The 27407-nt window shown below is 46.0% G+C and overlaps 1 protein-coding gene across 2 annotated transcripts; it reads right to left on the bottom strand.

Moving 5' to 3' along the window:
* Positions 1 to 142: 142 nt before the first annotated feature.
* Positions 143 to 27407, bottom strand: LOC121560265 (sodium channel subunit beta-1-like). Of its 2 annotated transcripts, XM_041873281.2 has the most exons (6): positions 25707 to 27407; positions 17302 to 17468; positions 5380 to 5617; positions 2726 to 2867; positions 2382 to 2453; positions 143 to 2081 (listed from the first exon to the last, which is right to left on the bottom strand). In XM_041873281.2, exons 1-5 carry the CDS (start codon positions 25756 to 25758, stop codon positions 2387 to 2389), a joined length of 666 nt encoding a protein of 221 aa, XP_041729215.1. In that variant the 5' UTR covers positions 25759 to 27407; the 3' UTR covers positions 143 to 2081; positions 2382 to 2386. The 2 variants fall into 2 exon arrangements, with proteins under 2 accessions (XP_041729215.1, XP_041729216.1); XM_041873282.2 differs by lacking the exon at positions 2382 to 2453.

Below are 27407 nucleotides of genomic sequence, written 5' to 3'. Positions count from 1 at the left end.
GCACGGAGGAGGAGGTGTTATGGTGTGGGGGTGCTTTGCTGGTGACACTGTCTGTGATTTATTTAGAATTCAAGGCACACTTAACCAGCATGGCTACCACAGCATTTTGCAGTGATACACCATCCCATCTGGTTTGGGCTTAGTGTGACTATCATTTGTTTTTCAACAGGACAATGACCCAACACACCTCCAGGCTGAAACTCTAATTTGACCAAATCAGCTTCGACAAGGTTTTTAAAGGGAATTTAGAATAATGCAGAATCTTGAACATTAATTCTAATGAATTATCCTTTGTTCATATGTGGCAGTTATCATGCAATAAGAATCCTATTATTCTTTCACTTTTCCGTACTTCAAATGTAGCAAACCCAGACCCCTTAGTAGTTAAACCCAGATCCCAATGACATTATAAAAGAAAGTATGCATGCAAGATTGCAGTGCACTTTAGGCAGTATTATGCTGCCCCTGGAGGTATAATTCAGAATTGACTGCCAAATAGGAATGACAGGGATGTCAGTATTTCAATAGCAGCTCACTGTATTCTGCTCCATAGGGATTGATTGATATGAGCACTAAGCCAACACTGTATATAGTATAGTTTCTGCTCACATTAGGTATCTTCATGAAATAACTTGTTTAAACCAGTTTAGAGTCTAAACCATTTCAGGTCTTCGACCAGTCATAGACATTCCTGCTCTTAGCACACTGGACAAATTGTGGTACAGTTTCCCACGGCAGTAAAATGGTAGCTAATATCACAAACCCTTGGTTGTTGTAAATATGGTAAGGAAAATCTAGCAAATAAAGCGTTGATGAAAAATGGAGAGAATGCAATTACACTGCAATAAATATATGTATAATGTACGGATGTTGCATGTTGAGGTTTCCAGTCACATCAACGGTAGAATGATAGTTTAAACATTAAAAAGGGCACTGCTATAATGTGGGCATCGTTCTCTCTCGATACTCTGAGACACTTTCTAGAAGGATACTTTGGTGGATAATTATAGCTTTGTGAGGAATTGACAATGTTAATTACCTTAAATCGTCTGACATAAGCAACCCTCACAAGCTGATGTCCAAATTAATGTAGATGAAATCACAACCATCAGTTTCTCTTGCAAAATCTCAATGAGACTAACCGGTTACATGAAAATGACTCCATTTCATTAATAGAGAAGGACTGTATCTAACTATGTACGGACGTGAGTCCTATACTAGATACTGGATAGTGAATGTGCCATGATACTAATGTGCTTTATGTACTTTTTGAGTTTGAGTGATCCCCATCTAAAAAAGACTATTGGTAACATTACTGGAACATTTATGCTTTAAACTTTACTGGTAGAAATAGGCTTCTACTTCTCAGGGCACTCGTTTCACTAACCTGAATACATAACTTTCTTAAGGTTTTCTTGGAATGTTTTTGAATATACCGGTAGGCTGGATTTGAGCATAATAGCCATTGAATGTCTGATCAAGACATTGCCTACTAAAGCCATTTGGCAAGATTGCAGTTGAGTTCTGACCGCTAATTGCTTTGATATAAGCACACTTTAGAATCATGAAAATTACCTTTAGAAACATATTAATGCCAATAGTTATGATGTATCACTAAACGTGCAGCTATACTGCTAGAAATAGTATGTATGAACAAACTTATTGTAATACTCATACATTATAATGAAGATTTGGATTGTATAATTAAGCATACATACTGTATATAAAACTCGATAGATAGATAGATAGATAGATAGATAACTAGATAGTACACCCATGCTGTATATTTGCATTTAACTACAGTAAAGTCATTTTTCATTGGCTGTTTCACTTCTCATCTGTCTGTTCTCTGGAAATGAAAAAAACATCTTGCACTATCAATGAATGTTATGTGTTCCTCCGTGGTCCTTGATGTCTTCCTTGATGGAATGTTCCTCTCCTCCTCTTGGCTGCTTGTCCTCCTGGATGTGGGAGGATGGGGTAATGAGATGGTGTCATAATGGAAGTCGGAAGAAGGGGTGAAGTGGAGAAGTGTTGAAGGGCTATCGAGAGCTATTCGTCATTTGGAGCCATTCTTTAACCTGAAATGAAAACGAAGCTTGTAAGAAAACATGGAGATGCCATGAGTCCACTAGTCATCTTGTGACTGCCTTAAAGGGGAAGTTTAGGATTTTACAGTTTCTCCTGGATTTATTTTAGGGGGAGAAACCATCTAATATCAAGTTGTAAAATCCTGAACTTCCCCTTTAAAATTCAAATGTAGGTGGTTTGGTTCTGGGTGCTGATATGAGTTGACATCAGTGACAGAACAAGAGGAAAGGAAAGAACAGACAACGAACGGCCAAGAGTCCAGTTATGGATTAGTAGGAGGGGAAACCTACCAGTGCTATTCTGCCACTGCCACCATTGCACAGTTCTCTTTACTCTCCGAAGCTATAGCTAAGTACTCCGCCCTGAGAAGGAGAGAGAGAAAAGGAAGACAGGTGAGGAGAGAAAAGGTGAGGAATAAGAGATAGAGAGGCAGTTAAAAAGATAATAGAGAATAGTGCAAGAAAGAGAACAGGCAGTTAGAAAGTAGCAGTTTTAGCTAGGAAATTACATAGCAAGAAAATAACATTTTCAGAGGAAGATTGAGGAAAAAGTGTGTAAGTGAGTGTGCTCTTGTGCGTGTGTCTGCAATGAATTGTACCTGTGTGTGTGTGTGTGTGTGTTTGTGTCTACTCACGCGCTCTCTCTCAATGCTTCCTCGCCTTGTGCTGATATCTTCCTGTAGCAGTAAATCATCTCCACCACCAGCCATACCTGCAGCCCAATGATGGTGACATACATCATCACCTCAGACAAGATGGACGCTAACCCCCTGGTCACTAGAGAGAGAGAGGAGTGGTTAAGAAAGAGACCGCCTTGGGATAAATTAATTATTAATAAATTAGAAGCTGTTTCAATGAATGAGTTTCTGATGCCTCCTATAAAACATGATGAAACAATTATCCCCAGACATCCACAAGGGCTCAGTGTTTCACTGGAAATGGCCCAGTTTTTCAAGGTCAACATTAATCTCAACTAAAACTGTTGGAATGACCTCAAGCAGTGGGTGAGCGGACTAAGCTTGCTGCTAAACCCAACTTTCTAGAGACACTGCATCAATCTTTGTGGAAGCTTTAAAAAAATTACTTAGGATTTAGAAAGCAATTTAGCTCTTGGAAGTCTTTGACCTCTCCTCTCTTGAGGAGAAAAATCCTTCATCCAAATGCAGGTCCATTAAAGCAGTACAGTAGGTATCTGTATGTATGTATGTATGTACAGTGCCTTCAGAAAGTATTCATACCCCTTGACTTATTCCACATGTTGTTGTGTTACAGCCTGTGTTACTGTAACTAACTAAGCTACACAGGAAAATTCATTGATGTCTTGGTAAGCAACTCCAGTGTATATTTGGCCTTGTGTTTTAGGTTATTGTCCTGCTGAAAAGTGAATTATGTAGGAAAGCAGACTGAACCAGTTTTTCCTCCAGGATCTTGCAGGTGCTTAGCTCAATTACATTTTTTTTTTATCCTGAAAAACTTGCTAGTGCTTGCCGGTGATAATCATACCCATAACATGATGCAGCCACCACCATGCTTGAAAATATGAAGAGTGGTACTCCGTGATGTGTTGTGTTGGATTTGCCCCAAACATAATTGTATTCAGGACATAAAGTTAATTTCTTTGCCACATTCTTTTTGCAGTTTTACTTTAGTGCCTTATTGCAAACAGGATGCATGTTTTGGAATATGTTTTTCTGTACAGGCTTCCTTCTTTTCACTATGACATTTAGGTTAGTCCATCCTCAGTTTTCTTCTATCACAGCCAGTCAACTCTGTAACTGTTTTAAAGTCACCATTGGCCTCATGGTGAAATCCCTGAGCGGTTTCCTTCCTCTCTGGCAACTGAGTTAGGAAGGATGCCTGTATCTTTTCAGTGACTGGGTGTATTGATACACCATCCAATTAATTAATAACTTCACCATGCTCAAAGGGATATTCAATGTCTGCTTTTTTTCTTCAATAGGTGCCCTTCTTTGCGAGACATTGGAAATCCACCCTGGTCTTTGTGGTTGAATCTGTGTGTGAAATTCACTGCTCGACTGAGGGACCTTACAGATAATTGTATGTGGGGCGTACAGAGATGTGGTAGTTATTCATAAATCATGTTAAACACTTTTTGCAGACAGAGTGAGTCCATTAAACTTATTATGTGACTTGTTAAGCAAATTTTTACTGAACTTATTTAGGCTTGCCATAACAAAGGGGTTGAATACTTATTGACTCAAACAATTTCAGCTTTTCATTTTTTATTAATTTGTAGAAATGTCTAAAAACATGATTCCACTTTGACATTATGGGGTATTGTGTGTAGGCCAGTGACAAAAAAACTCAATTTAATCTATTTAAAATAACACAACAAAATGTGGAAAAAGTCAAGTGGTGTGAATACTTTCTGAAGGCACTGTATCTGTCTCTATGTATATCTCTACTGTATGTCTCTCTTGATACAGTATCTCCTTAATGGTCAGCTGTCATTGACAGTGATGTGTTGGATAATCATTGGCGTGGCTGTGGCTGTGGCTGAGCCTTTGGATTAGGAAATCTGAGAATTAATGACAGCTGTGATGGCTTCTGTGACAGGGCTACTACTACTAACCATCAATCAACAGCTGTGTAGGTAAAGACAGGTAATGACATGTATGACTGTTTCCTGTCATATGTCCTTGAATTTGATATCAATGCTTCCATTTTGAAACATGGTCCAATCTATCATGGGCCATCTAACCCTGACCCTAAATCAAAATCATATGACTCATGCACCTTGTAAATCATCCGCTCTAACAATATTGGCACTTTTCAATTCAGGCAAGGACATCGAGTGTCGGTCCACTCTCCTCCTCTCTTCCTTCCCTTCCTTCCCTCCCTCTACCCCGCCCCTTCCCCCCCCTACCCCACCATTCTCTCTCCCCTCCAACTCTTCCCCCTCCCCATGTAGGGTGTAAGTAAGCCAATATAATAATAATAATAATAATATGCCATTTAGCAGACGCTTTTATCCAAAGCGACTTACAGTCATGCGTGCATACATTTTTGTGTATGGGGGGCCCGGGGATCGAACCCACTACTTTGGCGTTACAAGCGCCGTGCTCTACCAGCTGAGCTACAGAGGACCACTACTTTCATGAGGGTAATCTTAGTGTACTCTTTCCCTCTTCCACCCTCTCTCTCCACTCCTCTCTCCCTCTCCCCTATCTCCAGATGAGGGTGTGTGTCTACTATACTGTGTGTGTGTGTATGTTTGTTTGTGTCAAGGCCTAAGCCTAACCCTGTGAACCCAAAGCCAAAGCCTTACGTCTTGGCACCACGTTGAGGTGGACGATCTTGGTGGCGTTAGTTTGGAACTCGTAGGAGGGGAAGGTGAGGATGCGGTTGAAGGAGCAGCGGTAGGTGCCCGTGTCGTTCCACGTCACGTTCAGGATGTAGATGGAGCCGTCCTGCAGGTCCTTGGTCTTCTTGCTGCCATTCCAGTCCAGACGCCCGTAGAAGCGCTCGTCCGGGATGTCGCTCATTAGATCCTCGTAGCTGTAGATCTATTGGAGAACACAATGGGGGAAAGTGAGACATAATAGCCTGCAATCCTAACTAATATGCTGTTTCCCCATTAAATGGAGCATATCAGTTTGGATTGGCCTCGTGGTTAGAGGGTATGCCCTGAAATTGGAAGGTAGGTGGTTTGAACCTTGGTCATGTCATACCAAAGACTGTTAAGCATTAAGGAGATGGATTGGGGGTAAGGCCTTGCGATAGACTAGCATCCTGTCCAAGGGTGTTCTTGTACATTGAGCTGCTTCACGCTACAGAAACAGGAGATAGGCTCCTGCTATTCTGGCTTGGACAAGATTACTTAATTTAGATTCTAGGCTATATGAGATAGGGTTTGGTGGGCAAACATACTCATCCTGGGCAGATCATATTAGGATATTAGGATTTTTACATTACTGGATGAAATCTGTGCAGCACTTTTGTCAAAGCACCAATGTTTTGCATCAACAAGGGCTCATATCTCTGGACTAACAAGGGCTTTTATCTCTGGACTAAGTGCTCAATCAGGTACTTTGGTTCTGTCTTGATTTGATTATGGAGTGATAAAAAAAAGAAGATGAAGTGATTTCTAAAGCAGTTTGGTTATTACAGTATTACAGTATAAGTATCATTTGCAGTGTTCTTCTTGGTAAAGCATGCATGTCTATAACCAGGATTTTTATTTTTACAGTAAAATAATATAATAATATATGCCATTTAGTGTATACGTTTGAAACCAAAGCGACTTTTAGTAGACTATGCATACATTTTAGAATATGTGACCCCAGCAGAAATCGAATGACAACCCTGAGGTTACTAGTGCCACACTCTTACCAACTGAGCCACACAAGACCACATACAGTGACAGGTGAAGTGACTGTTCTATTGGTCTAAAGATCTTCTGACTCTGCCCCTTGACCCCTATGGAACAACAGGATGAATAGCACGGTCAGAGGTCAAACCCTTGTCACTCTGCTCTTGACCTCCAGCCCTAACCTCTCCTTGGGGTTCTGTTTCACAAGATTAATCTTAGCTTTCTTTTGTTAGAAGTTACTGGATGGAATAGTACAGGGGCCCCTACTAGGGGCTATCGATGCATTGTCATGACTTCGTCCTTGTTCGGGCAGGCTTCGGCGTTCGTCATCACCGGAGTACTAACCACTGCCGCCCCAATCATCATCACAATTGTCTTGTCTCGTTATCACACACACCTGGTTCTAATCCCCTAATTAGTCAGTGTATAAGTGTTCCCTCTGCCCCCTTGTCCTTGTGGGTGATTGTTTATTGTGAAGGTTAGTGAAGCTCGGTGGAGCTCGTGTATTTTGTTAGACGGGAGTATTTTCCCGTGTGCCTTGTATTTTCCAGTGCACCTGTTTTGTGCCCTGGAGTGTGTTTGACGCAGTTCTGTGTAAACCTGTATTTTGCGGATTAAAGCCTGTTATTCGGTGATTTACCCTCCTGCGCCTGACCTCCTTCAACACCACCTCATCACAGAATCACCCACCCGAATATGGAGTCAGCGGGAGAAGAGTGCATGCCTGGAGTCGTGGCACGGGTCCAGGAGCATTCCACGATGCTGGCCAGCTTGGGGGAAGTGATGGATCGGGTTTTTCAGGTCGTCCAACGCCCGATCTGTCGAGACCAGCTGGCCAACCGGATCCAGCCACCTACACCCCAGCACCCGGAGGGATCCAGATATCCCGACCACGGGTGTTTGATGGGACGACGGCGCTGTGCCAGGGATTCCTCCTCCAATTGGAGCTTTACTTCGCCAGCATCAGGCCGGAACCATCGGAGCGGGAGAAGGTGTCCGTCCTCGTTTCCTGCCTCTGTGGGAAAGCCTGGAGTGGGCCAACGCGGTGTGGAACGAAGGAGGAGCCGCGTTGGAGGACTACAGGGAGTTCGCTCGCCTCTTTCGGGCGGTCTTCGATCACCCGCCCGAGGGTAGAGAGGCGGGTGAGCGACTGGTCCATCTGAGGCAGGGGATGAGGACTGCGCAGGACTTCGCGTTGGAGTTTCGGACGCTGGCAGCAGGGTCCGGGTGCAACGAGCGGGCCCTGATCGACCATTTCCAGTGCCATCTGCGGGAGGACGTCCGACGGGAGCTAGCCTGCCGAGACACCATGTTGTCCTTCAACAAACTGGTGGACATGGCCATTCGTTTGGACAACCTGCTGGCAGCCAGAGGACGTCCTGGTAGGGGTCTGCCCGTTTCCACCCCGGACGACTCGGATCCCGAGCCGATGGAGCTGGGTGGAGCCGCCGGCCGACAGAGCGGAGGAGGACAGCGACAGTGCTACTCTGGCGTTCTTTTGGGCCGGGAGGCGGCAGGCAGGGCACTCATGCATCACCCCAGGTATCGAACACCCACACTTGTTCAGAGCCCTCTGCTGCGCACTGTACCCTACCTATCCACTTTCCCGATCTCATGGTAGTTCCCCAGTGTAAGGCGCTAGTCGATTCAGGCGCAGCTGGGAACTTTATGGACAGGGCATTCGCACGCCGTCAAGGCATAACATTGGTTCCCCTATCCATTCCACTCCCCATCAGAGCACTCGATAGTCGACCAATAGGGTCCGGGTTTGTTACGGAAGTCACTATACCAGTCACCATGATCACCCTGGTTATTGTTTCGTTAATTGAATCTCCTGCTTTCCCTGTGGTATTAGGTATCCCTTGGCTAGCACTCCACAACCCCACCTTCTCATGGCCGCAGAGGGCTCTCACGGGGTGGTCGTGAGAGTGTCAGGGTAGGTGTCTAGATGTTTCCGTTGGTGCAACCACGGTGGAAGGTCCAGACAGTACCTCCACCGTGCGCATTCTCCCTGAATACCTCGATCTGGCGCAAGCGTTCTCTGAAACGCAGGCAACTAAATTACCACCTCATTGGGCGGGGGATTGCGCGATAATCCTCTGGGTAGACGCTGTACCTCCCAGGAGTCATATATACCCCCTGTCACAGGCTGAAACGGTGGCTATGGAAACCTATGTAACCGAATCCCTGCGCCAGGGGTATATACGTAACTCCACTTCACACCTACTCCTGAGTGGCGCAGTGGTCTAAGGCACTGCATCGCAGTGCTAACTGTGCCACTAGAGATCCTGGTTGGAATCCAGGCTCTGTCGCAGCCGGCCGCGACCGGGAGACTCATGGGCGGCGCACAATTGGCCCAGCGTCGTCCAGGGTAGGGGAGGGAATGGCCGGCAGGGATGTAGCTCAGTTGATAGAGCATGGCGTTTGCAACGCCAGGGTTGTGGGTTCGATTCCCACGGGGGGCCAGTATAAAAAATATATATATATGTATTCACTAACTGTAAGTCGCTCTGGATAAGAGCGTCTGCTAAATGACTAAAATGTAAATGTAAAAATTAGTTTCTTCTTTGTGAAGAAGAAGGACGGAGGTCTGCACCCGTGCATTGATTATCGACCACTAAACAGGGAGACGATAAGATTTAGTTATCCTCTCCCTCTCATTCCTTCGGTGATTGAATCAATGCATGGAGCGTGCTTCTTCACCAAATTAGATCTCAGGAGTGCGTACAACCTGGTGCGTATCCGAGAGAGAGATGAGTGGAAGACAGCATTCAGCACAACCACGGGGCATTATGAATACCTGGTGGTGCCCTATGGTTTGATGAATGCTCCCTCAGTTTTCCAGTCTTTTGTGAACGAGGTGTTTCGGGACATGCTTGATCGCGGTGTAGTGGTCTACATCGATGACATCCTGGTGTATTCCGCTACGTGTGCCGAGCATGTGTCCCTGGTTCGCAAGGTGCTGGGCCCGACTGTTAGAAAATTACCTTTATGCTAAGGCAGAGAAGTGTATGCTTTTCCAGCAGTCCGTCTCCTTCCTTGGATACCGCATTTCCACCTCAGGTGTGGAGATGGAGGGTGATCGCATTTCAGCCGTGCGTAATTGGCCGACTCCAACCACGGTTAAGGAGGTGCAGTGCTTCCTTGGCTTTGCCAACTACTATCTGAGGTTTATCCGGGGCTTTGGCAAGGTCGCAGCTCCCATTACATCCCTTTTGAAGGGTGGGCCGTCCCGGCTCCGCTGGTCTGCTGAGGCTGACCTTCAGCAAACTGCGGGGTCTGTTCACCTCAGCCCCAGTACTGGCCCAACCCGATTCATCACTACCGTTCGTAGTGGAGGTGGATGCGTCCGAGGTTGGGATAGGAGCTGTCCTGTCTCAACGCTCGGGTACGCCACCCAAGCTCCGCCCCTGTGCCTTCTTCTCTAAGAAACTCAGCCCAGCGGAGCAGAACTACGACGTTGGTGATCGGGAGATGTTGGCTGTTGTCCGAGCCTTGACCGTGTGGAGGCATTGGCTCAAAGGGGCGAAACACCCTTTCCTCATCTGGACGGACATTTACATTTACATTTACGTCATTTAGCAGACGCTCTTATCCAGAGCGACTTACAAATTGGTGCATTCACCTTATAGCCAGTGGGATAACCACTTTACCATTTTTATTTTTTATTTTTATTTATTTTTTAATTTTTTTAATTTTTCAATATTTTTATTTATATCTTATTCTATTTTTTGTGGGGGTGGGGTAAGGGGGGGTAGAAGGATTACTTAGCCTATCCCAGGTGTTCCTTAAAGAGGTGGGGTTTCAAATGTCTCCGGAAGGTGGTGAGTGACTCCGCTGTCCTGGCGTCGTGAGGGAGCTTGTTCCACCATTGGGGTGCCAGAGCCGGCGAACAGTTTTGACTGGGCTGAGCGGGAACTGTGCTTCAGCAGAGGTAGGGGAGCCAGCAGGCCAGAGGTGGATGAACGCAATGCCCTCGTTTGGGTGTAGGGACTCATCAGAGCCTGAAGGTACGGAGGTGCCGTTCCCCTCACAGCTCCATAGGCAAGCACCATGGTCTTGTAGCAGATGCGAGCTTCAACTGGAAGCCAGTGTAGTGTGCGGAGGAGCGGGGTGACGTGAGAGAACTTGGGAAGGTTGAACACCAGACGGGCTGCGGCATTCTGGATGAGTTGTAGGGGTTTAATGGCACAGGCAGGGAGCCCAGCCAACAGCGAGTTGCAGTAATCCAGACGGGAGATGACAAGTGCCTGGATTAGGACCTGTGCCGCTTCCTGTGTAAGGCAGGGTCGTACTCTCCGAATGTTGTAGAGCATGAACCTACAGGATCGGGTCACCGCCTTGATGTTAGCGGAGAACGACAGGGTGTTGTCCAGGGTCATGCCAAGGCTCTTCGCACTCTGGGAGGAGGACACAACGGAGTTGTCAACCGTGATGGCAAGATCATGGAACGGGCAGTCCTTCCCGGGGAGGAAGAGCAGCTCCGTCTTGCCAAGGTTCAGCTTGAGGTGGTGATCCGTCATCCATACTGATATGTCTGCCAGACATGCAGAGATGCGATTCGCCACCTGGTTATCAGAGGGGGGAAAGGAGAAGATTAGTTGTGTGTCGTCTGCGTAGCAATGATAGGAGAGGCCATGTGAGGATATGACAGAGCCAAGTGACTTGGTGTATAGCGAGAATAGGAGAGGGCCTAGAACTGAGCCCTGGGGGACACCAGTGGTGAGAGCACGTGGTGCGGAGACAGCTTCTCGCCACGCCACTTGGTAGGAGCGACCGGTCAGGTAGGACGCAATCCAAGAGTGAGCCGCGCCGGAGATGCCCAGCTCGGAGAGGGTGGAGAGGAGGATCTGATGGTTCACAGTATCAAAGGCAGCAGACAGGTCTAGAAGGACAAGAGCAGAGGAGAGAGAGTTAGCTTTAGCAGTGCAGAGAGCCTCCGTGACACAGAGAAGAGCAGTCTCAGTTGAATGACCAGTCTTGAAACCTGACTGGTTTGGATCAAGAAGGTCATTCTGAGAGGGATAGCAAGAGAGTTGGCTAAAGACGGCACGCTCAAGAGTTTTGGAGAGAATAGAAAGAAGGGATACTGGTCTGTAGTTGTTGACATCAGAGGGTTGGTTTTTTGAGAAGGGGTGCAACTCTCGCTCTCTTGAAGACGGAAGGGACATAGCCAGCGGTCAAGGATGAGTTGATCAGCGAGGTGAGGTAAGGGAGAAGGTCACCGGAGATGGTCTGGAGAAGAGATGAGGGGATAGGGTCAAGCGGGCAGGTTGTTGGGCGGCCGGCCGTCACAAGTCGCAAGATTTTATCTGGAGAGAGAGGGGAGAAAGAAGTCAAAGCATAGGGTAGGGCAGTGTGAGCAGGACCAGCAGTGTCATTTGACTTAACAAACGAGGATCGGATGTCATCAACCTTCTTTTCAAAATGGTTGACGAAGTCATCCACAGAGAGGGAGGAGGGGGGAGGATTCAGCAGGGAGGAGAAGATGGCAAAGAGCTTCCTAGGGTTAGAGGCAGATGCTTGGAATTTAGAGTGGTAGAAATTGGCCTTAGCAGCAGAAACAGATGAAGAAAATGTAGAGAGGAGGGAGTGAAAAGATGCCAGGTCCGCAGGGAGTCTAGTTTTCCTCCATTTCCGATCGGCTGCCCGGAGCCCTGTTCTGTGAGCTTGCAATGAGTCATCAAGCCATGGAGCTGGAGGGGAGGACCGAGCCGGCCGGGAGGATAGGGGACATAGAGAGTCAAAGGATGCAGAAAGGGAGGAGAGGAGGGTTGAGGAGGCAGAATCAGGAGATTGGAGGGAGAAGGATTGAGCAGAGGGAAGAGATGATAGGATGGAAGAGGAGAGAGTAGCGGGAGAGAGAGAGCGAAGGTTGCGAAGGCGCATTACCATCTGAGTAGGGGCAGAGTGAGTAGTGTTGGAGGAGAGCGAGAGAGAAAAGGATACAAAGTAGTGGTCGGAGACATGGAGGGGAGTTGCAGTGAGATTAGTAGAAGAACAGCATCTAGTAAAGATGAGGTCAAGCGTATTGCCTGCCTTGTGAGTAGGGGGGGACGGTGAGAGGGTGAGGTCAAAAGAGGAGAGGAGTGGAAAGAAGGAGGCAGAGAGAAATGAGTCAAAGGTAGACGTAGGGAGGTTGAAGTCCCCCAGAACTGTGAGGGGTGAGCCATCCTCAGGTAAGGAACTTATCAAGGCGTCAAGCTCATTGATGAACTCTCCAAGGGAACCTGGAGGGCGATAGATGACAAGGATATTACGCTTAAATGGGCTAGTGACTGTGACAGCATGGAATTCAAATGAGGAGATAGACAGATGGGTCAGGGGAAAAATAGAGAATGTCCACTTGGGAGAGATGAGGATTGTGTGCCACCACCCCGCTGACCAGATGCTCTCGGGGTATGCGAGAACACATGGTCAGACGAGGAGAGAGCAGTAGGAGTAGCAGTGTTTTCAGTGGTAATCCATGTTTCCGTCAGCGCCAAGAAGTCGAGGGACTGGAGGGTAGCATAGGCTGAGATGAACTCTGCCTTGTTGGCAGCAGAACGGCAGTTCCAGAGGCTGCCTGAGACCTGGAACTCCACGTGGGTGGTGCGTGCAGGGACCACCAGGTTAGAGAGGCAGCAGCCACGCGGTGTGAGGCGTTTGTATAGCCTGTGCGGAGAGGAGAGAACAGGGATAGACAGAGGCATAGTTGACAGGCTGCAGAAAATGGCTACAATAATGCAAAGGAGATTGGAATGAAATGAACTAAACATCTGGGAAAGGAGAGAGCGGGGCCTCCCTCACCACAACACCCAAATATAACTCTCCCAACTTCCACCTCAGAAACTATAATTGTTGTAAACTACAGCGGTTCAATGTTTTCTAGGAATAGACTAACTTAGTTTATTCAGCTAGCTAACTAGGTACAGTATTCTTCCGTGAAAATCGTCCAGGGCACCTAGTCATAAGACGCACAGCCAGCTAGCATGCCGGACTCCAACAACACGGTTTAGCACCAATACTCGGCCACAACAAACCACCAGTGTGTCAACACGCCAAGCAGATCGTTCGTGTCCGTGTCTAACGTTGTGGGTTAGTCCCGACAGCTTGAGCGAGTCCGTCGTCAACTTATTCAGCCAGTTAGTTAGCTAGAATAGTTAGCATACTAGCTAGCCATTGCTTTCAGACAAAGAAGAAACCCCTCCTTTCACGGCACGAACACACAGAGAGAGCCAAACTAACGTTAACTAGTCACCCATGTCCCGAATTCCTTGAACGACTCTGGCTACCAATATGTAAAAATAAAACACAAATGTAGGTTATGACTTACCCCTAGCAGCTACTGTTAGCTAGCCAAGTGCAAAGCTAGCCACTGAATTGACTCAGCCAGTTCGCGTCTGTTCGCTAGGTCGTTCCTGCTATTGTTTACTAGTTGCTATCAGGTAGCAACAAGCCAGCTAAATTTCAAGCACAGTAGCCACTTACTACCTAACATTAACGGTTCAGACAATGAGGTTAGAAAACAGCTGAATGGTAGGCAATTATTGTATGTAATTATTGTAGGCAGCCAGCTGGCGTAATTACAGGCACTCTCAGGCGTGAAACAACTATACCGTTGCTAATAGTTGCCAGTAGCTACCCGCTAGGTAGTGGGTTAGCCAGCTAGCTTCGTGCTTCACCGGGCTCAGCCAAATACAATACTAACCTACAATAATGACATACAATAACCCACGATAACTACCTACAATACCTAACTACAATACCTAACTACAATCTAAACACATAGTTTAAGCCTTACTCGACAAAGCCCAAACTATGTATAAAGCCAAGCTTACCCGACGACCTCACCGACAACCTCCTCCAGGTTACGGACCACCGTAACCTGGAGTACATCCGGGCAGCGAGGAGGCTGAATCCTCGCCAGGCCAGGTGGGCCCTATTCTTCACCCGGTTTGATTTTACACTATCATACATTCCGGGTACGAAGAACGTGAAGGCAGACGCACTGTCCCGGCTGTATGACACAGAGGAGAGGCCCAGAGACAACACCCCCATACTCCCAGCCTCCAGTATTGTGGCACCGGTAGTATGGGCGATGGACGCGGATATAGAGCAGGCATTACGCACAGATCCATCTCCACCGCATTGTCCAGCTGGGCTGCGGTACGTGCCTGCTCTTATCCGGGATTGTCTGATCTTCTGGGCATACACGTCACCCTCCTCTGGTCACCCAGGTATCGGCCGTACAGTGCGCTGCTTGAGCGGAAAGTACTGGTTGCCTACCTTGGCTAAGGACATGAGGGTGTACGTCTCCTCCGGCTCGGTGTGCCCCCAGAGTAAGGCACCTAGGCACCTCCCAACGGGTAAGCTACAACCATTACCAGTTCCACAACGACCATGACTGATCTTCCCCTCTCCCAAGATAACACCACCATCCTGGTCATTGTGGACCGCTTCTCCAAGTGCTGCCGCCTCCTTCCTCTGCCCGGTCTCCCCACGGCCCTGCAGACTGCGGAGGCCCTGTTTACTCACGTCTTCCGGCGCTACGGGGTGCCAGAGGATATCGTGTCCGACCGAGGTCCCCAGATCACGTCCAAGGTTTGGAAGGCGTTCATGGAACGTCTGGGGGTCTCGGTCAGCCTGACCTCTGGGTTCCACCCCGAGTCAAATGGGCAGGTGGAACGAGTAAATCAAGATGTGGGTAGGTTCCTGCAGTCCTACTGCCAGGACAGGCCGGGGGAGTGGTCGGTGTTCTTGCCATGGGCAGAATATGCCCAGAACTCTCTCCGCCACTCCTCTAGTAACCTAACACCATTCCAATGTGTTTTAGGTTACCAACCGGTTCTGGCACCAGAGCCAGATCGAGGCTCCTGAGGTGGATGACTGGTTTCGTTTGTCATCAGAAGGCCAACGCTGACCGTCACCGCAGTGAGGCCCCGGTTTTCATACCGGGGGATCGGGTCTGGCTCTCGACCCGGAATCTGCCCCTCCACCTACCCTGCCGGAAGCTGAGCCTGCGGTTTGTGGGGCCGTTCAAAGTCCTTAGGAGAATCAACGAGGTTACTGATGGGTTGTTACTTCCCCCTGATTACCGTATTAACCCCTCGTTTCATGTGTCTCTCCTCAGGCTGGTGGTGGTTGGTCCGCTCCAGGAGTCTGTGGTGCGGGAGGTTCCTCCACCTCCTCTGGACATCGAGGGGGCCCCCGGCGTACTCTGTCCGTGCCATCCTGGATTCGAGGTGTCGGGTGGTGGGCTTTCAGTACCTCGTGGAGTTGGAGGGGTACGGTCTGGAGGAACGGTGCTGGGTCCCGGTGATGGATATCCTAGATCCCTCCCTGTTGCGGGATTTCCACCGGGGAGGCTGAGAGTATGGGGTCGTCACGCCCGGAGCCGGATCCGCCTCCGAGGCGGAATGCCCACCCGGACCCTTCCCTGTTATGTCAGGTTGGTGCGGTCGGAGTCCGCACCTTTGGGGGGGGGGAGGTACTGTCACGCCCTGACTCATGGGACTCTTGTATGTTGAGTCAGGTTGTGGAGTTCTATGTTGTATTTTCTATGTTCTCAGTCTAGGTGTTGTAATTCTATGTTTGGCCGGGTGTGATTCCCAATCAGAGACAGCTGTCGCTCGTTGTCTCTGATTGGGGATCATACTTAGGCAGCCTGTTTGTATCATTAGTTGTGGGATCTTGTTCCGTGTAGAGGCTTGTTTTGTGTTTAGCCTTAGGACTTCCCGTTTCGTTGGTTTGTTGTTTTGTCGTGTGTTTATCGTTGTAATAAACATGTACGCATTTCACGCTGCGCCTTGGTCTGACCCGTCCTTAAACTAACGTGACAGGAAAAGAGCCCGTCATGAAAAATGCATGGCTGTGATGCTCTTTCTCATGATAAATGCATAGCTCCCATTTCACTGGAGAAGAGACTACTTGTTTTGCTGACATAGAAAGTGCCTATGAAATGTAACATGCTTGTTTTGATTGATGTGTTTAGACTTTTTACTGAATTAGTTAAAATGATCTATCTTGACGTGTCTCCTTTGTACAGCACCCATTGGTGTGATGACTTGGTAGTCATTGTGTTCAGTGGGGCTCTCCCATTCATGAATTGCTTATGAAACCTCGTTACGTAATCCAAATTGAAACTAAAAGACCTGCCTTTGTTGCTGATACAACAGACAAGTCAACCTGCTTGGCTACCTCATTGAGTCCCCATGGGGTCGATCCCCACAGAATGAATGGTGACACTTTTGAAACTCAGCTGGGAGGGAGCACTTATTGTGCACTTGCACACTCCCTGTCATGGATTTAACAGCGGTGAAAACTCCCTCTAGCCAATCTAATGCTTTAAAATCCATGTCGGTGAGTGTGCAAGTGCACAGTTGAATAATAATAATTTATTACATTTCTATAGTCCTTTCATTACAATCTCAAAGCGCTCCAAAAGCAAAAAACAAACAAGCAATGCATCATGAGTAGCCTAGCTATAGTTAGCTAGGTCAACCAATACATCATGAGTAGCCTAGCTATAGTTAGCTAGGTCAACCAATACATCATGAGTAGCCTAGCTATAGTTAGCTAGGTCAAACAATACATCATGAGTAGCCTAGCTATAGTTAGCTAGGTCAACCAATAGCGGCCAAGTGTTTTTTAGTGTAGGAGAAGTGTGGAGAATCTAGTTTCTCCTGAAGTGTACACTCATTCACTACTTCCCACAAATCTAAAAGCACTGGATTGGTGCAGTCATGCGCTAGTGGGAGTACCATATTTATTCTACCAGTCATTTCCTTTCAAATCAGCGAAGGAAAGTGAACAGGTGCACATTTTGGGAGGAAGTAGAGATAATTGGGATATATCCCGCTAATGTCCCTGTGGGCCCTTAGATCCGTGTCTACTCACTTTTGTGAACTCGCTCTCCCCTTGGGGCATGAAGGACCATTCAACAGTGGCCTCGGCGGGCACCTCGCCCCTCATTTTACAGGAGATACAACCCAGCTTAAAGCCTTCGTTGACCACCGCGTCAGTGTCAGAGTCCACCTCCACACACGCTCCATGGCACAAAGACGCTGAGGAGAGATAAAGTACAACAAATACAGAGTTAGAGGTGCTAGCCATGGAGATGTGTCTTTACAGCCCACTGGGCACACACTGGGTGAATCAACGTTGTTTCCACGTCATTTCAACGTGGGATAGATGTTGAATTGACGTCTGTGCCCAGTGTGAGTTCATTCCTCTTACATTGATCACATCGTGCAGCAGGACAATTTGATCACTATAAATGGTTGATCACTATAACCACGTTCACTAAAAATGGAGTGCACTGTACGAGTAAATCTGAAGTAGACCTGTGAGCCGTCATGGGTGATGATCCTTGTTCATTGATCCATGGCTTGAAAACAGGCTGACACAAGGCCAACACTCTAGTGATATTATCTCTACACATTGCAGGCAAACTGTGTCCTAATGCTTATCAATTTAATTGGTAGATAATATGATAATGATATGGTGATGTATAATTCTGAGTTTTTGTTTTGTGTGCTTGCTCCCGTCGTTCATAGCATGCTTGAATTGTTTTCAATATCAGAGCATAGCTTCTTACTTGCATTTTGTTTTATTTCCACTCATAATATCAATATACGTTTTGTTGTCATTTTGGTCAATTGTGTTAAAAATTTTTTCGCATTGGTATAGTCTATTGACGGATTAGTTAAAAAAGCTACAATGGCTAAGGGTGATCTGGATGCAGAAATTGAGGGGAAATAAACAGATTGCAGTGAGCGATGCTAGTCTCCTTGCAGCCTGTTTGCGAGGTATATATAAGTGAGCTACTTGCATATATAGACGCTTAAGTCTATATATGCCATCATGTCACATACTGTACATCGGCCGAGAGCAACACACCTGTAACTCCAAGTGTTTCTTTCTCACACTGCACCCTGCAGTTTCCACAAAGACATCTGCACCTGCATCGCTCTCAACCAATGATCTTGAGCTATTTTCAACTTTGACCTCTGGCGATGCTTTTTTGTTAAACCGTAATGGGATGAGGGGACAGGAGACACATAGCATAGGCTGTCAGATAAGAAGTGACTTGAAAATAAACTAATTCATTGTCACAGTTCATAATTTACTACCTGATATACACCAATGTGAGAATGTCCCTTTCTTACAGAACTCTCTGATATAAATATTGCAACACTGAATACTGATACAGATGAAGACAGAGCGAGAGAACGCTGCAAAATACTGCAGAGAAAGAGGGAGAAACGGAGGGAGGGAGGGAAGGAAGGAGGAAGGGATGAAAAAGAGAGAGAGAGTTAACACAGCATTCTACAGCAACACAGCCATTTCTAGGAGAGGCAGAGGAGGGGACAGGCTTAATGCTTCACTTCAGAGAGAGGGGGAGGGGGAGATAAAGTTAACATCACAACAGTTTCATCACATCAGCTACTTCCACATTGGGGGAGAGAGAGAGCCCATGTAGAAAGGGGACTGAGATGGCTGGTTTTGACTGCTCAGAAAGGAAAAGGCCTGGAAGGAACACAGACATAAGGACACATAACGCTGTCACATTTCACACTACCACCATATCATCCAGCAAATGAGAGAGTTGGAAGGGTGTTGGGGGTTGGGGGAGGTCAAAAGACAGGAGATAATGCTGATGCACCATTGCTGTAAAACAGCAAAGGAGGGAGAGAGAGGGAGAGTGGTGAAAACTGACACAGTGCTGTGTAATTATAGTACACAAACAGTGGCAGACCGTTGTTTGACGAGGAGTGAAGAGAGGAGAGGAGAGAGGCACAGTGGGGAGGAGTGGATGCTGCTGCCGGCTGTTCATAGCAGAGACAGCGAGAGGAGATGGCAGGAGAGGAACAGAACATGCAAACAAAGTGCAGACTCAGCAACCTATCATTAACCTTCTGCAAACTCATTTCCGGTAATGTGACAGACATAGCATGCTATATCCAAATCCATTGCATAATCTGTTGACGGTTGGGCAGAGATTCGCCTTATGCAACTAATATTCCAGAAACTGCAGATTAGATTAGGAGAGGAGGCAGTGTGGGGGATTAACCGTTGATATCAATTTACTGAATGCCCTCAGTCTGAATGCAACAATACAAAATGGTGAGTTATAGTTCCGTCCCTGAAAAGGCTGTCTGTCTGTCAGTCTCTACAGACTGATGTTGGTAAGTCAACTGTTAGGAACGGAAGGGATTGCATGAGGATGGATGGAGGTCATTCTCTGAGCCAGAGAGAAATAGACAGAGAGGAGATAGACAGAAAGAGCAGAGAGAGCGAGAAAGTATAAAATAGAGCGATCTACAGTAGAGTGAAGGAAGGAGGGAGAGAATGAAAGAAAGAGAGAATGAAAGAGGGATCTATAGAGCAAAGGAAAGAGGGAGAGAGAGAGAGAATGAGAGAGAGACAGAAGGGAAGCAGATCACGTCAGTTTCCATGACAAGGTTACCACCCATTTACGGTGGAGATGCACACACACACCCTCGACCTGGGGAAATGGCAAACATCCATGACATGTCCCTGGACACTAATCAAGAAAGGAACTTTCCATAGGAACAAACACGTGTAGTGTACTGTTTGTCTCATTCATTTTCTCAGAGGAATTGCCACATCTAGACCAGCGTCGCTGGCAGCTAGTGAAGTGACTGCAGTTGAGGATGCCTGAAGAATTCTTGGATTTGTGTTGAAAATGCCCTATTGACACTCCCTTAGGCCTTTTCTATCTTTGAATTAGAATCTCCAGGGAAGGAGTTGTGTCTATAGTACTGTACATTGAACTGTGGTCTGGGGACTTCTATCATTTCAGGGAAAGAGAGCATGTCACTTGCCCTAAATGACACATCTATAGAAACACCGTCCTGCCTTTAAATGCTCAAAAGGCAGCATCCTGTCGATTGGGACACAGCCTGCAGTGTTTGTTGTCTAATATCTATCTAGTAGTACCATTTGTCCAATATACTTTAGTCATCAATAGACTAAAGTATATTAATTAACTGAATGCTCTCCCGTAAACCACTACCTCCCTGCTTAATGGATACCAAACCCACTAATGATCATTTGTCCTCGTCTGCCCTTGCTCAACTCCTTATCTCTCTCTCTCTCTCTCTCTCTCTCTCAATTCAATTTCAATTCAATTTAAGGGCTTTATTGGCATGGGAAATGTATGTTAACATTGCCAAAGCAAGTGAAGTAGATAGTAAACCAAAGTGAAATAAACAATAAATGTTTTTAATGTTTTTTAGAGTGCTGTTTTATCAGTGAGTACATTACAGGTGCAAACTCTCTGCCATTATACTAGCTACAGTCAAGTAAAACATACTTAAGAACCTGCAAAGAGCTTATAAAAACTCTCTCTCACTCGCGCTGTCTATCTCGCTCCGTTTCTCTCTCTCTCTCTCTCTCTCTCTCTCTCTCGCTCTGTCTCTCTCTCTCTCTCTCTCACACACACACCATCTCAGATGTAATCAGTGCGTCACTGCTGAGTGAGAAGGAATTGTCATGAGACACCCATCAGAAAATCACTTTGGAGCACCTTCCTCCCTCCTCATTGGTCTCTCTGTCTCCAGGCCCAATACGCTGGCTATGTGTGTCTGAACTGCTTTGACTCATGGGCAGACCCATAGAGAGAGAGGTAAAGAGGGAGGCAGAGACGCCGCCATGTCCCCTCTTACGGAGGACCCCGCATCAGTGGTGCCTGCCTGTCTAGACTGACTAGGAACGGAACGCCAAGCGAGAGTAGAGGATCTATGACCAACAGTCAGTTTATCTACCAAATGTATGCCTACCACTGCAGATGACCCTGGGCTTGTGTTTGTCTTGTGTTGTTTCTCTTGTCTCATCAATTATTGTAATTAGATCGAAACAAATATTTTAGTTCAATCAAAAAATAAAGGGTATGCATACTTTTCTTTCATTTTATGGAAAACTTCTTTAAAGTTTTTTAGAGTACTGTTTTATCAGTGAGTACATTACAGGTGCAAACTCTCTGCCATTATACTAGCTACAGTCAAGTAAAACATACTTAAGAACCTGCAAAGAGCTTATAAAAACACTCCATTCACTGTTGTGTGTGTGTGTGTGTGTGTGTGTGTGTGTGTGTGTGTGTGTGTGTGTGTGTGTGTGTGTGTGTGTGTGTGTGTGTGTGTGTGTGTGTGTGTGTGTGGGTGTGTGGGTGGGTGGGTGGGTGGGTGGGTGGGTGGGTGTGTGGGTGGGTGTGTGTGTGCAATTAGATCATTTAGTCATGGTCCAGATTAGTGGATTAGATTAAAGGGATGGATTACACCTTCCATCAAATTTACAGATTTGAATAATTGATTTCATTTTGAGGCTATTCTGAACACCTAGGAGAAGCTTGAACCAGATCACAACTGCAAGGATTTTAATGATGCAATGGCTGCTGCATTTCCATTTCCAGTGCTCTCGGTGGTCTTCCCTCCCCAGATGTTAGCACACACAAATTGAGCCCATCAATCAGGAAAGCCTTTGGGAGGGCTATTTGCAATGGGCAAGTGAAGAAATTATGCTGATCTTAAATGAAGCTATAAACTATTGAATTGATCTCATCTCCAATGTGCTTGAGAGTTTGAAGAGGCTTGGAACTTCCAGTATCCCATTAACATTGACCTCTTCCTCTAGCAATTCCTGTTTGTCCATTTGACAGGCTATGGGTCTATGGGCCTGTGTATGTCTCTCTAACAGCGAGGATTCCTCAAGGCTGCCATTCTTTAGATTTGATGTGTCTATGTTTCACACTCTTGTCAACAGCAAGGACAAACGAGGCAGGTAGTATGCAGTTTAGTCATATCGGGGAAAACTGAGATCGGCCCATTTTGGTCTTCTTGTCTCACTCCCATCTACTTGTCTCAATCATCTGCTTGTCCAACTCTCATCTACCTGTCTCACTCTTATCTATTTGTGGACCAGACTTCTTTTAGGATTCTGTCTGTCTGTCCTTATCCTCACCCATTGTCTATCTCCCTGTCTGTCCTCTCTCATCTCCTCTCCCTGAATGGGTACAGATGTGCACAGCACGCCAGACCCTGTCTCTATTTGGGCTGCCCTCACTTGGCCGGTCCAGTAGACAGATAGGCTGCTTTATTTACCCGTTACACAAGTGCCGTTGCATAACGCTCTTACCTCCACCCCAATCTCTCTTTCTCTCTCTCCTCTCTCGCTCTCCCTCTCTCCCTTTTTCTCAAAAACTATTTTTCTCATTGTTCTCCATCACTCCGCAGCTCTCTTTGTGCAACCTCTCTCCATTCTCTCCATTCCCTCCATTCTTTTGGTGCACTGACATCATGTTAAGAGATTTGGCTGTAGTGCTGTCCTACATTAGGGACAACGAGGGGTGGCATTGGTTGTTTCGTTTACAGGGGCAGGGTTAGAGGGGGACAGAGGTTGGCTGGGGGAGATAAGCTCTCCGTAAATCTCCCATTTAAGGAAACGCTTCCTTTTTTGTATTCAGAGCCTCAGCCCCACAAAGCAGCTATGGCATTGTAATCATTCCAGATTACAATGTCATAGCTGCTTTAGTATTCAAAATCACTTGGAGCTGATTTCCTGGGTTATTACAGTCTTTTATGTCCAACAATGAACATTTTATTTTATTTATAAAACCACCAGTTGGGGAACCCTGACATAGGGGGTCAGTTTAGCCTATTCATAAAATCTGTTATTGGGGAGAGATGGATGACACTGTTACACAGTTCCACACATGTACAGGTGTATGAATAGCACCATAGTGGACATTCTCCATATTACCAACTGGGGCGTTAGCGTTGTAAACCAGGACCTTATTCCCTAAGAGCATTTTTCTTTACCTTGCCTCCTGCATTGCCTAATGAGGTTGTGAAGGCTACTACAGGGCCGTGAAAAGGTATTTGCCCCCTTTCTGATTTTCTCGATTTTTTTCATATTTTTGATACTGAATGTTATCAGATCTTCAACCAAAACCTAATATTAGATAAAGGGAACCTGACTTTACAAACAACAACAACAAATATATATACTACCAGTCAAAAGTTTGGACACACCTACTCATTCAAGGGTTTTTCTTTATTTTTACTATTTTTTACATTGTAGAATAATAGTGAAGACATGAAACTATGAAATAACACATATGGAATCATGAAGTAACCAAAAAAGTGTTAAACAAATAAAAATATATTTGAGATTTGAGATTCTTCAAATAGCCACCCTTTGCCTTGATGACAGCTTTGCACACTCTTGGCATTCTCTCAACCAGCTTCTGGTTGAGAGAATGGTCACCTGGAATGCATTTCAATTAACAGGTGTGCCTTCTTAAAAGTTAATTTGTGGAATTGATTTCCTTCTTAATGCATTTGAGCCAATAAGCTGTGTTGTGATTAGGTAGGGGATTATACAGAAGATAGCCCTATTTGGTAAAAGAACAAGTCTATATTATGGCAAGAACAGCTCAAATAAGCAAAGAGAAACAACAGTCCATCATTACTTTAAGACATGAAGGTAAGTCAATACGGAACATTTCAAGAACTTTGAAAGTTTCTTCAAGTGCAGTCGCAAAAACCATCAAGCGCTATAATGACACTGGCTCTCATGAGGACTGCCACAGGAATGGAAGACCCAGAGTTACCTCTGCTGCAGAGGATAAGTTCATTAGCGTTACCAGCCTCAGAAATTGCAGCCCAAATAAATGCTTCACAGAGTTCACAGACACATCTCAACATCAACTGTTCAGAGGGGACTGTGTGAATCAGGCCTTCATGGCCGAATTGCTGCAAAGAAACCACTACTAAAGGACACCAATAATAAGAAGAGACCTGCTTGGGCCAAGAAACACGAGCAATGGACATTAAACCGGTGGAAATGTGTCCTTTAGACCAAGAGTCCAAATGGGAGATTTTTGGTTCCAACCACCATGTCTTTGTGAGACGTGGTGTGGGTGAACGGATGATCTCCGCATGTGTAGTTCCCACCGTAAAGCACGGAGGAGGAGGTGTTATGGTGTGGGGGTGCTTTGCTGGTGACACTGTCTGTGATTTATTTAAAATTCAAGGCACACTTAACCAGCATGGCTACCACAGCATTCTGCAGCGATACGCCATCCCATCTGGTTTGGGCTTAGTGGGACTATCATTTGTTTTTCAACAGGACAATGACCCAACACACCTCCAGGCTGTGTAAGGGCTATTTGAGCAAGAAGGAGAGTGATGGAGTGCCTGCATCAGATGACCTGGCCTCCACAATCCCCCGATCTCAACCCAATTGAGATGGTTTGGGATGAGTCGGACGGCAGAGTGAAGGAAGAGCAGCCAACAAGTGCTAAGCATATATGGGAAGTCCTTCAAGACTGTTGGAAAAGCATTCCAGGTGAAGCTGGTTGAGAGAATGCCAAGAGTGTGCAAAGCGGTCATCAAGGCAAAGGGTGGCTATTTGAAGAATCTCAAATATAAAATATACTTTTTTGATTACTACATTATTCCATATGTGTTATATCATAGTGTTGATGTCTTCACTATTACTTTATAATGTAGTAAAAATAAAATAGTTCATACTTTTTCATAGCACTGTACATGTAATATGGATTCAGAATACTTTATGTGCATTCGTGCATACTGTAATAGATTTGCTGTATGCAGGCCATATAGTAAAGCACACCTCACAGCACAGTCCATTCTGTTTTCCATGATGCTAGGGGGGTAGACACAGTGGGCTTGTGTGACAGATTAAGCAACAGTGAGTACAGGTACTAATCTACACTGTTCTAGACTGTTCCATGCTGCCGCTACTGAGCCCTCCATTTTAACTCCAAATGCATGGCCTCATCTCATCTCATTATTCGCTCTGAAAACAAGAACAGCTGGTTTTGGCTTTTAGTGAGCAATCCGGCAAAATGAGGGAAACACTCCCACACGCAAGGGTGCAGGCAAGCACATGCACATGCACACACACACACACACACACACACACACACACACACACACACACAGACAGAAGTACACACTGGACTTGTTCATTGCAGTCAATGGAAAGGAAATCTTGGTTAAACAGTGCCCAGGACATTCAATATACTGAATTTTTATTATTTTACAATCAGTGTAACAACAACAGTCAGAGTCCCTGTAACTAAGACTAAATCAACAAAGATTCACACACCGTTCTCCTCACAAAAGCTGACCATACACAGCAGGGCCCTCTGAACATCCCACAGTACTGGGCCGCTATGCTTATTGGCCCCTTTAAGAACAGACAAAGAGTGGAGACTGGACTGTGACCATGACAAACACCCACTGTCCACTCACCTTGCAGAGCCCACAGCGCCAGCGGGACCAGCAGCAGCTGAACTGCAGACATCCTGGCAGAGGGAAGGGAGATGTCTCTCACCGTTGCCAACCCACAAGCACTCTCACAAACACACCACAAACACCACAGACAGGGAAAGACAAAGCAAGACTGTAGGTCTCAGGCTATTAGCAGCTACTCCAAGTAAAGGTGCTCCCACAGCAAAAAGCTCTGGGTCTTCAAAAGGTCTTCACGCTCTCACTCCAGTGAGGATGAGTAAAAAAAACTCAAGAGAAAAGTGTCAAAACACAACTGGAGTGTCCCAACCAGTCTGGGAGAGGAGCTCTGAGGCAGGACCTCTTCTGGTGAGGCGCAGGGCACAGTCTGGCAGAGTCTCTTTCTCGTCCTCCTCTTCAGCTTGTGCTCGGCCTAGCAGGCGTCCCTTTGTGGGGGGAGGGGGGCGAGCGGCCAGGTGAGGTGGAGGTCAGCTCTAGGCTGCGTCCTTGTCAGTCCCCCTTTAGCGTCAGGAATATGCAGCCTCCTCCTTACCTCAACAGCCTCCGTTCTAAATCAGACTCGTGCCTGTCCAGCTGATAGTCTACAGAGTCCACAGTCTCCACACGATCGTATTCAGTTACCAATGATGAAGAAATAATGCCCTGCGCCTCAGGTTTCAGTAACCCTGGTTGTTCATTAAAAGCTTATTTTCAACTATTAATAATCTGGACGCGTTGGTTGGCAATGTGACTGGGTGTGCGCAGAAAAAAGCAACGTGTGGTAAATAAACTAGCAGCTGATATGATCAATGATTCTGTGATTAGTTTTTTCTGGAAGACATGTTGAGTTTAGGCTCAGAAAGTAGATGACAACATTAGTGTGTCTGATAGATTTAGTGCATATCATGGAAGACAGATAATTGTGTAATGAGTTTGAGTGATGTAATGCACTATTCAAGGTAAGGAAGATGCAGGTCCATCAACAAATCATTCCACAACACTTATGATAATTGATGTTGTACATTTACATTTTAGTCATTTAGCAGAAGTACTTACAGTAGGCCTACTTTGTTTATACATTTTCGTGCTTGTTCATACCAATAAACCGGTGCATGGTAACACTAGTTCCTACAGGTCAGGATAACAGGTCATTCCATACACAACAATTAAGAGTGATTGTGGCCAAGAAGGCATGCAGAAATAACTTTACAGTAGGCCTATTGACCTATCTAACTTTTTACCATTGGTTATTACAGCAGTGGTCGTATAGATACCCTACTAAGCTACATTCCGATATATTATTAGATATGACTATACATACCCACAGAATTAATGAATCAAAATACCTAATTAGTAACCGAATACAATTCTTGATTTTCTCAGATTCTGGCAACTTCACATTTGAAAAAGAATGCTGCGTTTATGAGCAATATCTGTCGTTACGTACGCTATCCTCTTATTCCTTTTTTTCTTTCCCCATGTGTTCCGCTTTAGATCATATTCTCCATCTACTCCAACGTTTTCGGTCAACCGTTGCCTCCCAGGCAATTCCGTGCGTTTGAGAGAAACCTGCCGCCGCGCGGAAAGCGTGGCACAGAATTTTAGCAATAAAAAGCGAAAATTCCCATTCTAGGCACTTTCAAATAATATCCACAGTAGGCCTACGAACAGGCTATTTTTCAACATAATTTGCTATTGAATAGGTGACCAGAGCGCCGAGGAAAA

This window comes from Coregonus clupeaformis, unplaced genomic scaffold (assembly GCF_020615455.1).
Source record: "Coregonus clupeaformis isolate EN_2021a unplaced genomic scaffold, ASM2061545v1 scaf0366, whole genome shotgun sequence".
Taxonomy (NCBI): domain Eukaryota; kingdom Metazoa; phylum Chordata; class Actinopteri; order Salmoniformes; family Salmonidae; genus Coregonus; species Coregonus clupeaformis.
Note: the sequence above shows the minus strand (reverse complement) of the source record. Positions and strands in the feature narration are given on the sequence as shown.

What these genes read in the sequence shown, in the direction of transcription:
- LOC121560265 (XM_041873281.2), bottom strand. Translation starts at nt 25,758, where the DNA reads ATGTCTGCAGTTCAGCTGCTGCTGGTCCCGCTGGCGCTGTGGGCTCTG. An exon ending in GGGAGAGCGAGTTCACAAAA is followed by an intron (nt 5,618 to 17,301) that starts GTGAGTAGACAC and finishes GTTCTCCAATAG; the next exon opens with ATCTACAGCTACGAGGATCT. An exon ending in GAAGCATTGAGAGAGAGCGC is followed by an intron (nt 2,454 to 2,725) that starts GTGAGTAGACAC and finishes TCTCCTTCTCAG; the next exon opens with GGCGGAGTACTTAGCTATAG.